The 13,805-nt window shown below is 48.1% G+C and overlaps 1 protein-coding gene across 1 annotated transcript in view; it reads right to left on the minus strand.

Annotated features, from left to right (window-relative positions):
• Nucleotides 1-13,805, minus strand: part of Dnhd1 (dynein heavy chain domain 1) — a 75,982-nt gene that overhangs the window by 15,049 nt on the left and 47,128 nt on the right. The window contains 10 exon segments of the mRNA XM_042691374.1: nt 852-954; nt 1,029-1,233; nt 1,463-1,671; nt 1,853-3,509; nt 4,992-5,280; nt 5,504-5,696; nt 5,866-6,043; nt 6,246-9,132; nt 9,250-9,347; nt 9,860-9,985. Coding sequence (XP_042547308.1) covers nt 852-954; nt 1,029-1,233; nt 1,463-1,671; nt 1,853-3,509; nt 4,992-5,280; nt 5,504-5,696; nt 5,866-6,043; nt 6,246-9,132; nt 9,250-9,347; nt 9,860-9,985 — 5,945 coding nt within the window.

Raw genomic sequence — 13,805 nt, forward strand, 5'->3', positions numbered from 1 at the left:
ACAACAACAAAAGGAAACAACAAAACCCTCTTGTTCCTGAGAACTGTATCGGAGGAGCTCTAATGGGAAAGTGGGATAGCAGGTATTGGGAGAAGGGAGTGAGAGAGAAATACCGACTAAGGAAACTGAGAACATTTATGTCTAGTGTACTATTTAAATACAGTTGTTTCTTTGGTATAGGTATAAATGTCTACCTACCACCATTTCTAATCCAATTTCCTTACTGCAAACAACAGACTTGTAAATTTGATAAGGACAACATGATATGGGGAGGGGGAGGTGGCTACCAAAGGTGAATCGACTGGCAGGGATAGAGATTTCAAAGGAAGAACTAAGAGAAAGAGGTGGTACTAAAAAGGTAATTATCAGGCTGGGAAGGTGACTCAGTGGTAGAGTGCTTGCCTCACTTGCAATTCCTCCACACCATATAAACAGAAAAGGCTGGAAGTGGCGCTGTGGCACAAGTGGTAGAGCGCTAGCCTTGAGCTGAAGAGCTGAGGGACAGCGCCCAGGCCCAGAGTTCAGGCCCCACAACTGACAAAAAAAAAAAAAATGTAATTCTCTTCCTCATTCATCATGGGAATCCAAAGATCTTGAGAGTATACTAAACTGCTTATAGTCAGTGTTGTAGAATCAGGACCACAGTCAATCTGGTCTCAGTTGTACTGTGGGAAACTTTTGAGCCTGAGATCGAAGGGAAGAGGCAGCAAGAGTTAGAGTTCCTCTGGGGAAAGGGAGACTGTTGAGAAATAAGAACTAAGGCTCACTCTGGTTGGTGCCTCTTAAATCCCCTTTTGTGCTTTCTGCTTTGACACAACTGTCTCACATCTTAACAATCTTCTCCCTCTTACCTTGTGGGAGCCTTTTAGCTCCTGTTCCAGGTTCGAGACCAGGTTGGACTGGAAGCTGTGCTGGTCAACTAATGTTCTCAGATTCTCCACGGCAGTATGAATCCTGGAAAGCGATGACACAGTGAATTGACTCCGGGGCACAGGAGGAGGAACGCTGTAGGGAATGGGACAACTTACCGGTTGGCTCTAGTCTTCATCTTCAGGGTCATTTCTTGCTTCTGTAGCATGAAGGTGTTCAGGAGGTCTAGGAAGGTATTGGGAGTGACCAGTGGCAATGAAGGGCACAGGTGCTCATGGTAGTAGGCAGTTGAAAGGTGGATGAGAGCCATGGCTTTGGCCATGCTGGGAATTGAGGTTTGGAGGTCTAGGAACTTCAAGGCGCCTGCAAGGAGCATGGTTTTAATATGGACTTGTGGACTTGCAGGGGGGAATGGGAATGAAAAGAGCCTTTTTTCCTAGCTCGTGAAGGAGGGCAGAAAAATCTCAAGGGAGTGCAAGGAGAGAGAAGAAAAGAGAAAGGGAGGAAGGGGGAGAGAAGAGAGAGAGGGAGGGAGAGAGATTCAGGTCTAGTAATGACTAGAACCTGGTGAGAACAAGTGACAATGGCTCACTGTCATCAGGGGGTGGGCTTTTAGCACTCTCCAGGTAGTACTGAGCAACCTTGACCAGGGAAGCTTGGTCCCAGGGCTCGTAATGGTCAATGCTGGCAGTGGCCAGTTGGAGAAGCCGCAGGAAAAGAGTGGAGGGCAGCTGCTTTTGGACCTGGTCATCTTCAATCAGGAAAAACATGTGCAGGTGACGACTCACTTGCTGGAAGAACCTGTGGGCAGGCAAAGGGCTCCTGCTGCTGTCTTGCTGCTCTATCCGTCTTTCCACTTCCGACCCCAACCCCTTTGGCCCTCACCCTGTTGAGTCCTCCACAGTGACTCAGATAACTTATTTGGGCCTTTTGACAGAGTAATGGCAGAGAAGGCTTGGGGGGACGGGTTTCGGGACCTTACCTCTGCAACACGACTTCTTTCTTAATGTTGTATTTGAGACCCAGGTTCTCCCTGGGGACCCGCTCTTCAATGTGATCCAGGTCTGCCTCTGTGTACTGGTCAGGGAAAGTGCCTGAGGTGGCCAGAGCGACCAGGCGATAGAGGGTGGTAATATTCACACTCTTGGGTACCACCAGTGCCACTGGCTGGTTTGACATTCCGGCATGCCAGCTGGCGTCTTGTAGACACTGGAGAATGGCCTCCTCCGACCCAGACGGCAGGCAGAAGAGGTGGGCCTGACAAATGCTGGCAGCCAGGGTGATGGCTGTATGGCGTCCGGTACCCAGAACTCCTGAGAGCAGTAAGCCATGCTGGTGGGGTCTGGCTAGCACACGGACCAGACGAGCCACGTGCTGGGTTGAGGTGTGGCAGCGGGCGAGGTGGGGGTTCAGATTCAGCTGAGCAGCAGACGCAGCCAGCTGCTCTTCCAGGCTCTCCCACTCCCGTTCCAGGTACAAGTTGGGAGTTTCGGAGTTGGATATCAACAATTTCTGACTGAAGACCAGGTCTAAAGGATTTTCCCGGGGACGGAGCAGCAGCACTGGAAGCAACAAGGGTGAGACCAAGTCTTTCTGGTTTATCTTTTTCCACCACCTCTTCTGTTTCTTCGACTGCTTATAGATAGAAGCTCTGGTGTCTGCCTCCTGCTTTGTCTTGGGACTTTTACTTTCCATACTTTCCTTGCCTGTTAATGTTTTGGACGGTAGGAGGCTTGGGTCAGAAGGGTGTGCACCTGTGGTGGCCTCAAGGCTGTAAGGATCCTCGTCATCTGTTTCACTGTTGCTGTTGTTTAACTCCTCCCACTGGGCTAGTTCCCCTTCAGACTCCACTTCGGGAACCCTCTCCTCTTCTTCCTTCTCTTCCTCTTCCTCCTCCTTTTCCTCCTCCTCTTCGTCCTCCTCTTTCTCCTCTTTTTCTTCTTCCGTATGGTCGCTTCTCAAGGGCTGGGATTTCATCTCACAGCAAAAGACTCCCTGAGCTATTTTTAGGAGTATCTTGGAACAGCAGGTGCGTTCCCTATGGCTGTCCAGCCGGTCACAAAAAGTTCTATGTGCCTCGTGCAACCAAAGACGCACCATGTTGCGTGTGACCATCATAACAGCCAGGCGAGTGCCACGTAAGCCTGACACCCTGCGCAGATGCTCCTGATGGTTGTAAGAGTCTACAAGACTCCCTGAGCTCACTCTAGTAGGTAGTAGCTGTAGGCTTCCCAGAAGCTGGCTGACAGAGTGCAAGGAGAAATGGTAGTGTGGGTGGAGAGGTGAAGGCATGAAGTGATTGCTCACAGCCTCCCAAGCCTCCATGGAAGCTCGAACCAGAGCTCTTGCCAGAGCACCTTCCCGCTCCATAGAGGGAAAGCGCTCAAGCCAGGCTTGGATGTTTGGTGCGTGTCTGCTCAACATGGTGGTCAGGGTCATGCTGCCTAGGGCTAGCACTGTGAAGAGCCGAAAGAGGCGTGGGCAGAGCGGGCGCTCACTGCACGCTGGCACTGTAACCGTGGCAAGGAAGTTGACTGTGGGCTGCAGTGTCTGCAGCTCCAAGGTGTTGTGGGCATACACAGTGCCATCCATGGCCTGGCGCAGAGTCTCCAGAATTGGCTGGCAGCTCTTCTCTGGGTCTGTGGGACATGAAGAACAGGGAGGATGCGGGCAAATCCACGTGAGACTCTCCCCTTTCCTTCTGGTCCTGCCCCATCCTGCTAGTTGCAAAGGAAGTCTGTGCTACTGATGCGTTAGGACTGAGTGACATCTGAGCAAGTCATTCGCTCTCCATACATTCCCCAACATTCTTCCCTAAATCCTACCTCTGTGGTCAATTATTTGTTAACCAAAAGAAAATGAACACTGTAGTAAGATTTGGAAGCTGACGTAGTTCGAAAGTGGATCAGGTGACAATTAGGGGGAAAGTACAAATACTTCTGTCAGAGAGCCCATATGCACACTGGGGTTTCCAGTACCACAAAAATACTGTGCTAATACTGCGTGTGTGGATATAATGGAACTGTGAAATCCATCTGTAACTGGGAGCATTTATTATTAGTTCAAAATTTTAATAGATAGGGGCTGGGAATGTGGCTCAGTGGCAGAGCGCTTGCCTTGCATGCATGAGGCCCTGGGTTCGATTCCTCAGCACCACATAAGCAAAAAGAAAAAAGCCGGAAGTGGTGCTGTGGCTCAGATGGTAGAGTGCTAGCCTTGAGCTGAAGAGCTGAGGGACAGCGCCCAGGCCCAGAGTTCAGGTCCCACGACCAGAACCCCCCCACCCCAAAATTTTTTTTTAATAGATAGGAGGTGATTTCTGGTGGGTTTTTTTGTTTTGTTTTGTTTTTTTCTGGTCCTAGGGCTTGAACTTTGGGCCTGGGCACTATCCCTAAGCCTTTGTGTGCTCAAGGATAGCACTCTACCACTTGAACCACAGCCCCACTTCTGGATTTTTATGAGGAGATAAGTGTCTCATGGACTTTCCTGCCTGGCTGGCTTTGAACCACACTCCTCAGATCTCAGCCTCCCTCCTGAGCAGTTAGGATTACAGGCATGAACCACTGGTCCTGGCTTCTGTTCTATTTTTTTCTTTAGTCCGACTTGGAAAAATTGCATTTTGCAAGACAGATTTCCTTTTTATCCAAATTACTGGGTTTATTAGCATAAAAATTTCCGCAATATTCTCTTACGCTTTTAAAAAATGTCTTTACTAAAATCTCTTTCTTTTGGGGGGAAAATTTAGGTTTTCTTTTTTATTTCTTGATTAGCTTACTAGGGCTTTGTCCATTTTTATTTTTATCTTTTCCAAAGAATCAAATTATGGCTTTGTAGACATGTGCAGTAAATAGTTGAGTAAACATACCTGTGCTTAGAAATTAAATGTGGGATAGAGAAAAGAGATTTACCAGGAAAAAAAAAAAAGCGGTAACAGATGAGGACATGAGTGTGGGTGGATGGGACCGCTGGCAGAATAAGAATGAGAGGATACTAAGAAAGGAAAACTGTAGTTCTGTGAGCTGTATACATATATTTGACAATCAATATTGCTGTAGATTTTGTAACCTCAGGAGATGAGATTACTAAGTGATGAGATTCCTTCCCTCCACCCAGCTCCTCACCAGAAGTGGCCAGGTGCAGATCCTCCAACAGGAAAAGGAGGGAGTCTTTAGAATCCTGTTGATTCTCAGGCCAGGGGGTGGCTTGTGACTGTCCTTGGACTCCCCTGCTCAGGAGTTGGCGGAGATGGGCAGAACCGAAGGCAGGGTGGATGGAGTTGGATATGCATGGGTGGTTTGGCACCACTAGGACCTCCACAAAGGCTGACTTCCCTGTGGCTGCCTCTCCAGCCAGCAGCACGGGCTGCCCCTTGGACAGAAGCAGGTCTACCATATATAAGAGCTGCTCGGTCTGGGGAACAGGAATAGAGCTTTCACTGAGATAGTTCCAGGATAGGACAGTTGTCTAGATAAAAATCTACTTCTAAGGGACTTGTCCCAAAGCTGTTCTTAGAGATCATATGCCGTGTATTCTTGTGATCAAAGAATGGGAGCAAATGGATCTCAGTCCAGCCTTAAACATGGTCTTACTCCCTTTAGTCCCAACCTCAGCTATTTCCCCACTGTCCTCATACCTGGTCAGAAGAGCGGAAGGATCCTAGATTTCCCTTGACACGGCTGCTCAGATAATGGCCAGTGAAGGGGACCAATGTCCCATCTTCAGGGTTTACATGTAGATCAAACACTGAAGCTGAGGGTGGTGGCTCAGGGTAGTTGGTGAGGCAACTAATAGAACTCCTCATGAAGGTATCAAAGAGGGGCCAAAGCCTGCTCAGATGGACACACAGCAACAGCCACGCAGTTATTACAGAACCATCAATAACACGCTCATACGTGATACCCTAGCTGCATAGTAAGGTTAACTTGGAGTTTGAACTCCTGTGAGCAAGTTAACCCCAGCTCTCTGCATCACCCAAAATCCCATCCCTGTAGGTACCTGGAGGGAAGGTGGGCTCCAAAGCCCCAGATCAGGGCAAAAAGAAAGCTGCTGATAGCCAGCAGATGTTCCCTGTGCTTATTCGACGTCTCATTGCTTTCAACATGGTATTGTTTCAGGGAGCTGCTTTTTGAAGACGGGAAACTTTTGGCCATAGGATCTCTATCACTGTGGTCCTCTGCAGCAGTCACCAAGGCCAGATGGGGGTCCCGGCATACACACAAAAGTGGAATATGGAGAGGAGAGGAGAGGTTGACCATATTACCTCACTTCCTCTGCAGTTCCCATGCACTACAGAACCCATGCTTCTGGCTCCAGGCATTCCCCAATCCCCCCAGGCCCCCATGTCTCTCAACAGGCCAGCTCTTCCGTTTTCCTACCTGAGCCATATACACTCTTTTCTTCATAGAGGCGCAGGTGAGAGTCAAGCAGACCACGCAAGATGCGGGCCAGGCTGGTAACTTCAGCTACACCTGGACAAAGAGTCTGCTGCCCGTGTATCTGCAGCAGAGAGCCAGTCCCTTTGTGGGCAAGAAATCGGACTGTGGCAGGCACCAGAAATTCAGCCATGTGGTTGAGCTCAGTGATTGTCGGAGGCTGCAAGCGGTAGTCACGGGGCAGGGATGTCATCAAGGTGCTAAGCATAGACTGCCACGTCTGTCCCCCCCCACACCAGACTAGGGCACACCGGCCGACTACTGTGGGGGACATACCTGTGGCATCTGCCACCTCCAACAAGAAGAAGGTACCTGGTGGTCGTGCTATTTGCTGACCATTGGGGAGGCTAAGCTGGGGAGGATTACTCAGGAGGCAAGTGATGGAGTCCAGCCACGCCGAACTAGAGGCCCCATCACAGACGATCCAGTGCTGGATTCCTATCCATTCTTGGTTGTCTTCTTTTGCTGCCTTACTGTTACACCGAGGGGTTGCACGAAGGAGCCTGGGGAAAATGCCATGGTGCCAACAGGGGCCCTCTAGCCATCCTAGGAACTCCTGGGAGTTGAGCGTGCTAGGATAGAGGTGAGTAATTTCCACAGGTTGGTAGCCCTGGGTGGAAGTGCTTTCCATGGCTGCCAGCCGATTGTGGATCTTAAATAAGCTGCGCCAGCAAGTAGTCTTGCCACTGCCTGCAGGACCCAGGAGCAGGACGCCTGAGGAACGGCTCAGGGCCTGGCTGAGCTGCTCCAGGGACCCCAGAATTTCAAGGCTGGGAAGCAAGCTCACCTGCCGCAGTTCCTCCATCATTAATGACTTCATCAACCTGTGGGCCATAGGCTCTGCCAGCATGTGGCTAGCATTTGGGAAGACCCCACACAGCAGCTTGCGGAGGTTTTGGAGGTGGAGCTCGTCAAGGATGCTGAACAGTGGTGAGTGCAGCAGGGCACGCAGTAGGACAGTCTCCTCCACAGAAGTGAGTCTACCCTGGGACTCCAATTCCTCCTTGGGCTCATTGAGCATCTGGATTGCGTCTTCCAGTATCTGCTTGAGCAGGGGCAAGCGGCAGGGCAGGGGCCCAGATGCCAGCTCCTGCTCTAGGGAGAAGAATTTGGATAGGCGGGCAGCCAGGCGGGAAGCATCTCGCATCCCTGCACCCAGCAGGGCCAGCTCTGCTACTCGCTGAAGGTCAGGTAGTGCCAATGCCACGGGCCGCAGCAGCTGGTGCAAGTTGGTGGGTATAGCAGGGCTCAAGGCACGCATGGTCAGAAAACAGCCATAGCCAAGGCGCATGGACACATGATGCTTCTCAAAGAGGCCACTACCAAGGAACTGGGGTTCAGTAGGGCTTATGGTGCCCATGTTTCGGGAAGCCTGTTGGTACAGAGGGCGATAGAGGTTTTGCAGTTCAGCCAGGTGCTGGCCCAGGGCAGAGAGCAAGCCAGGAGGCAGATGATGAACTGCCTCCAAAAGCAACCAGGCACCACACTGCAGGGCACCATTCAGGTAGCTGCTCAGACACCTGGCCTCTATCTGGGGCAAGCAGAGCATCATTACCAGCTGGCGGCCCAGGGCCCGGGCCAAGCTGTTTACCATTTCTGTCTTGCCTACACCATTAGAACCCAGTAGTGTCCCACAGGCTACCTGGTCCAGGGCCAATATTAGACTCAGCACTGGGCGCTCAGGTAGCAGGCTGGGTAGAGGCTCTACTCTGGGACCCATATACTCGTAATTGTATACGATGGACCGGCCCAGCACATCGACCCAGCATGCAGCTGGTGACAGAGAGGACTCAGTTGATAACACTGTCTTAAGATTCTGCAGTGGACTTTCAGGAATCAGGTGAGGAGAACCCAGGTGATACTTGAGTTGACGAGCCCAGTGGAAGTCCTTCAGGTCACGGACCTGGTGCTTCTCTAACAGCTGGGCGATATCCCGGTGACTTATTGCCATGACCAGCAGGGCACTGAGCAGGCTGGCCTGGCGGGCAGAGGGCACGAAGGTCTTTCTACCCTGGGAGCCCCTCCGGACTCTCATAAATTGCACCAGGACTTCGACTTTGTGTATGTGCATGGGAGTCACATCGAGGGCCCCTAATTCAAGCAGAGCCTCCTCCATCTCAGCCCGCCACACCACTTCCTCTGCTACCAGTATACACTGCCACGGGAAATCCTGGGCTAAATCTAACCAATGATGAACATGTTGCTGCAGGGGCAACCTTCTTTGCTGAGGCAGTTTCTTAAAGACCAGGAATGAGCTCAAAGCCAGGCGAGCGGTGACACAGTCCTGTAGCAGGGACACCAGTGTGGAGCGCAGGTATTTCTCCAGAGTGGCTAGCCACTTGGGGATATCTGGATACAGGGGTAAGGACTCCTGCAGCTTCACCGCCTCTCCACCTGCCCCTCGCACAGCAAATGTCTCCACTCGAGTCTTTCTACTTGGGATTGACTCCTGGTCGTGGTCATGAGTATTTTTCTCATCCGTTAGGTGGGATTGGAAGCTTACTGTGTAGACATGAGGAAAGCAGCGCTGCACCCATGGCTGGGCCTCATACGGTTCTAGAGGGGTGGCCAGGAGGGCCACCAGCTCGCTGTTACTGAGGAAGAAAAGGCGGGGGAAGCAAGCACATACCTCATAGAGCACACTCTCCAGAGCCATGATGATGCTTTCCAGCTCCACCGCCCCTGACTGCAGCAGCTGTTGTAACTGCTGACCCTGGAAATAAGGGCTCCTCTTGGCACTGGGCACTATGAGTGACAGCACCAGGGGGTCAGCTATGGAGATGTGCATCAGGGTCCGATACTGATCATCTATGGCCTGGAAACGAGCGTGCTGTGGCAAAGAAGACGGTAAAAGTGAGGGCTAAAGGGAAGTGGCAGCTTTCCCCTCCTGCACTGAACCCTGAGATTCAGGAGCCCTTGTCCAACCTTGGAGCAACTCCCTTCCTACCAGGTCAGCATTAGGAAACTGGATCTTCATCTCATGGAGAACTTTATTCAGAAAAATCCACTTCTGCTGGAAAGTCACCCACGCCTCCAGCAGGGCACCTGTGTGGGCAGCCGGAACAATACTAGATGACACACTGAGGTTCTTGCTTTTGCAAGGGAGCTTGAGTTCTTGGGTCTGCCCCAGTAGCCCAATAGAAATTCTCTGCTCGAAAGACCCCAGGAACCTTATTAGGGGAAGTTATTACTTTCACTGTCAATAAAGATCTAGTCACTTTATACAAAGAAATAGCAGGATGGGAATGTGGCTCAGTGGTCGAGTGTTTGCCTTGCATGCATGAAGCCCTGGGGTTCAACTCCTCAGTACCACATGCACAGAAAAAGCTCGAAGTGGCACCGTGGCGCAAGTGGTAGTACGCTCGCCTTGAGCAAAAAGAAGCTTAGGGACAGTGCCTAGACCCTGAGTTCAAGCCCAAGGACTGGCAAAAAAGAAAAAAGAAGAGGTAGCTCAGAAGGAGGTCCTCATTCTATCCTTCTATCCCTCTCTTTCCCATCCCTTGGAACCCTCCCAGCTCAGGTCCCACCCAACAACCCATCTACAGGCCTGTGCTCACTCAGGCTATGCATGATGGTCACCCACTCCAAAGCTGTTCTGTGTAAGTCTCCTGTCCTGTGGATAGCCCGCATCTTGAACAATGTCTGAAGACTATCCTGGATTGAGTCTTGTAGATTGTTGTAGTCTGAGGAAGAAAAAGCTGAGCTATTAGTTACAACTTAGTTGAGCTGTCAGTCACAGCTTAGTTGAGCTGTTATTTCATATGGAGCAGGAAAAGGGTAGACTAGTGTGACCTTTTATGGGAGGCAATTACAGGGATCTTGACACCCCTTCTATCTTCAAGGACTTCATCGGCCAACAGTAGATTCAGTGGAACACTAGGGTCTTAAATAGTAGGAAAAAAACTTCCTCCAGGTACTGTGGGCAGACTCCCAACCAGTTGATTTCCCTGGCTAGACATTATCAGTACTCATCAAATTTCACAAAATTCCTTTGGAGAAATAGAGCCTTCATCCTGGGAAGAGGGCTTTAATGGGTTTAAAACTCTACATAATATTTCTATGGCAAGAGTGCCCATTCAGGGATGAAAGAGAACCCTGGTGGAAAATCAAAGACCAAAATTTTCTCTTACGATATCATCATTTGGCTTTCTGGTGCTGTTTAAAGAGTCATCTCAACATTCTATATGAGATTAGTGCTGGGAGTTAAGTGGAGAAAGTAAGTAGAGTGGGAATATTGGAGAATTGAGAGAGACCAGTCCTGACAGATTAAGATTCTCCCAAAACTCTCTGTTGGAGAGAAAAATGCTCTGTATCTAGCGTCCACAGAAAAATAGTTGCTGCTCTACTAATAAAAAAAGTACTGGAATTTTTAAGCATCTCTGTCTGTCCCTTTACACTGTAAATATTTACATGGTCCTCCTCATGTGAAGAAGCAAAAAGGCCCATCTCTTGTACTCTAAGGGATGTGAAGCCGACCACAATCCATACAACTCCTTGAGAGAATGATTTGGGGAAGGCTATGCATAGGTTGTATTAAGTCTCAATCAGGATACAAGCTATGGCTAACAGCAGGTTATATACAAAACACATAGTTGGGCTTCCCTTTTCACGCGTGTTCTTGTTCTCATTTTGTTAAGAATCTAAAGAGAGAAGTACGGATCCCTAATCCTGAAACAATCTGCCTTCCTGGGATAAGAGTTAAATACATAGTTTCTATCATCTTGGGCTCATTTTGGGTGAATGAAATTGTTATCTTTGTGATGTGAGGACACCATAAAACTTGGTCCTTGACCAACATATCTAAGGAAAAGGAAGCCTGGCACACAGAAGGGAGAGAAGGTATGGGGAGAGAAACCAGCCGCATGAAGTGTTTGGTGCAAATGGAAGCCTAGAGATAGAAGGAAAAACTTGGAGCAAAAATGGGGAAAAGCTATAAGCTTAAGTAAAGATTGGGAGGACTCAGTCTACCCAGCCTGATGTCTGAACTCAGAGACAGATCAAGGCAACACAATCCAGAGCCTGTACTCTGTACTATGATTCTTTGTTCTTTACTTCTAGTAGCCAAATTATCTATAGATAATACAGTAGTGGAGACCAAGTAGAAGCAGATCTGCAAAGCTGGAGAATCAGGATCAAAACTGGGCAAAAAGATCAGTGTAAAATATACTCATGTGAAAAATGAAAGAGGATGTCCTTTTGAGTCTTAGTGCAAGCATTCACTGTGAAACCCAGTCTTAGTATTTATTAGTCAACACCAAAACCTAGGAGTCCTTAATAAGACAGATATGAACAAGGAGTCCAGATGTGAACAAATACCTGAAGAAGACATTCCTAGCCAAACATTAGACAAGGAGAGGTGACATGGATAAAGAGTTTGAGTGATGAAAACCATCCAAATTAACGTTGAGAAGTCATATACTCTGTTCCATGTCAAAGTCAGATCATTTCATTTTTCCCAGTTGGACTTATGCAGAGCATCAGTCCATTTACTTTTCTTTGTGCCACACTAAACTAGGCCACTATTGGTTTTCAATTGCGTTACAGTCATTTCTAGTTTGACCCTCCAACCTTCATTCTTTGCCTCCCTTTAGCTTATTCTCCATATTAAACTAAAATCTGAACATTTCCCTTTCCCTTTTATGTGTTACTGAGTTAATTCTTAACATGACCTATAAGATAGCATATGTCCTATTTCCTCTTCCAGTACTCTTTGGGCTGCAACTCTGGTGAATTAGATGCTCTTTCATGAGCATTCTCTTCTCTTATTATAAAAATATACTGACTGTGTTAGTCAGACTGGGTCAGAACACATGACATATACAACTTAAGAGGGGAAATTTTATTTTGAGCTCATGTTTTCAGAGGTTTCAGACCATCGTGGCAGAGAGGGAATGATGGATCAGAACAGAATGCACCATGGTGGCAAGGAAGTAAAGAAAAGGGACCATAGCAAGATAGAGCCCAAGAATATGGACTCATGGATCTACTTTCTTCAACTGGGAGCCATCTCTTACTTTTCACCATCTCCCCAAAGTGGCATCCTATTATGGATCCATGTAAGGATTAATCCATTGATTAGGTCAAGCCACCAGGATTCAATCACTTCCCAAAACTCATCAGCTGGCAACCAAATCTCTAATACAAGAGCCTATGAGAATACTTCAGATTTAAATCCTAAGAATTAAACTGAAATTTACAAATCCCAAACTATTCTTTACAAGATCCAAAACATTTTTGCATCCACTAAACTGTCTTCTTGCCAAGGGACAGATTGTGATTTCACAGCTATTTGTGAAAGTTATATCGTACTTTGAATGATACATTTTTAATATGGGTAGGAAAAGAGTTGTTATGTCTGTGGAAATGATAGAAGGGTTCAGTAAAGACTGTTACTACATATAGACAATCCAGTCTTATTAAGTGGGGAAGTTGTAATAAAAAAATTAGAATAGTGGGCTGGGAAGGTGGCTCAGTGGTAGAGCACTTGCCTTGCATGCCTGAGGCCCTGGGTTCGATTCCTCAGCACCACATAAGCAAAAAGAAAAAAGCTGGAAGTGGCGCTGTGGCTCAAGTGGTAGAGTGCTAGCCTTGAGCTGAAGAGCTGAGGGACAGCGCCCAGGCCCAGAGTTCAGGCCCCATGACCGGACCCCCCCAAAAAAATAAATTTAGAATAGTGCCAGGCGCTCGGTGGTTCACACCTGTAATCCTAGCTACTCAGAAGTCTGAGATCTGAGGATCGTGGCTCAAAGCCAGCCTGCGCAGGAAAGTGTGTGAGACCCTTATCTCCAATAAACCACTAGAAAACTGGTAGTGGCACCATGGCTCAAGTGGTAGAGTGCTGTCCTTGAGCTGAAGAGCTGAGGAACACACCCAGGCCAGAGTTCAAGCCCCACAACCAACAACAACAAAAAATTAGAATAGTTTTGGACTCAGCTAACTTTGTGTAGTCAACTTGCTTCCCAACCTTACTCAAATGAAAGCAAAAACAGAAAATAGAAAAGAATGAATGAATGAACTTGAATGAATGGAAAATAGAAAACAATGAATTACTTCAAGAAAAGTAGTGTGGAGCAACTAATGGGCCTCAAGTGAAAGCAAAGCTCTCATTGTTTTAGGACAAAAAGTAATATGCATATGAGTGTGTGTGTGTGTGTGTGTGTGTGTGTGTTTAAAGCTAAAATAAAAATATAACAAATACATCTTTCTTTTTTTTTTGGTAGTATTGGGGTTGGAACTCAGGACTTTATACTTGCTTGGCAATAGCTCTACCACTAACGTATTATACTTCCAGCCCTTTTCTGTGCTAGTAATTTTTTGAGACTAGGGTCTTGCTTCCTGCCTGAGAATGCACCCCAACTGTGATCCCCCTATTTTAAACTTCCCACTGTAGTTGGATGGAGACAGCCAAGTGCCACCATGCAACACTTGTGTTCTGGTGACATCTTGTGGACTTTTATGCCTGGGCTAGCTTAGAGTTATGTTTCTCCTGATCTTAGCCTCCCA

Source organism: Dipodomys spectabilis, unplaced genomic scaffold, assembly GCF_019054845.1.
Source record: "Dipodomys spectabilis isolate Male_0828 unplaced genomic scaffold, ASM1905484v1 ptg000145l, whole genome shotgun sequence".
NCBI lineage: Eukaryota > Metazoa > Chordata > Mammalia > Rodentia > Heteromyidae > Dipodomys > Dipodomys spectabilis.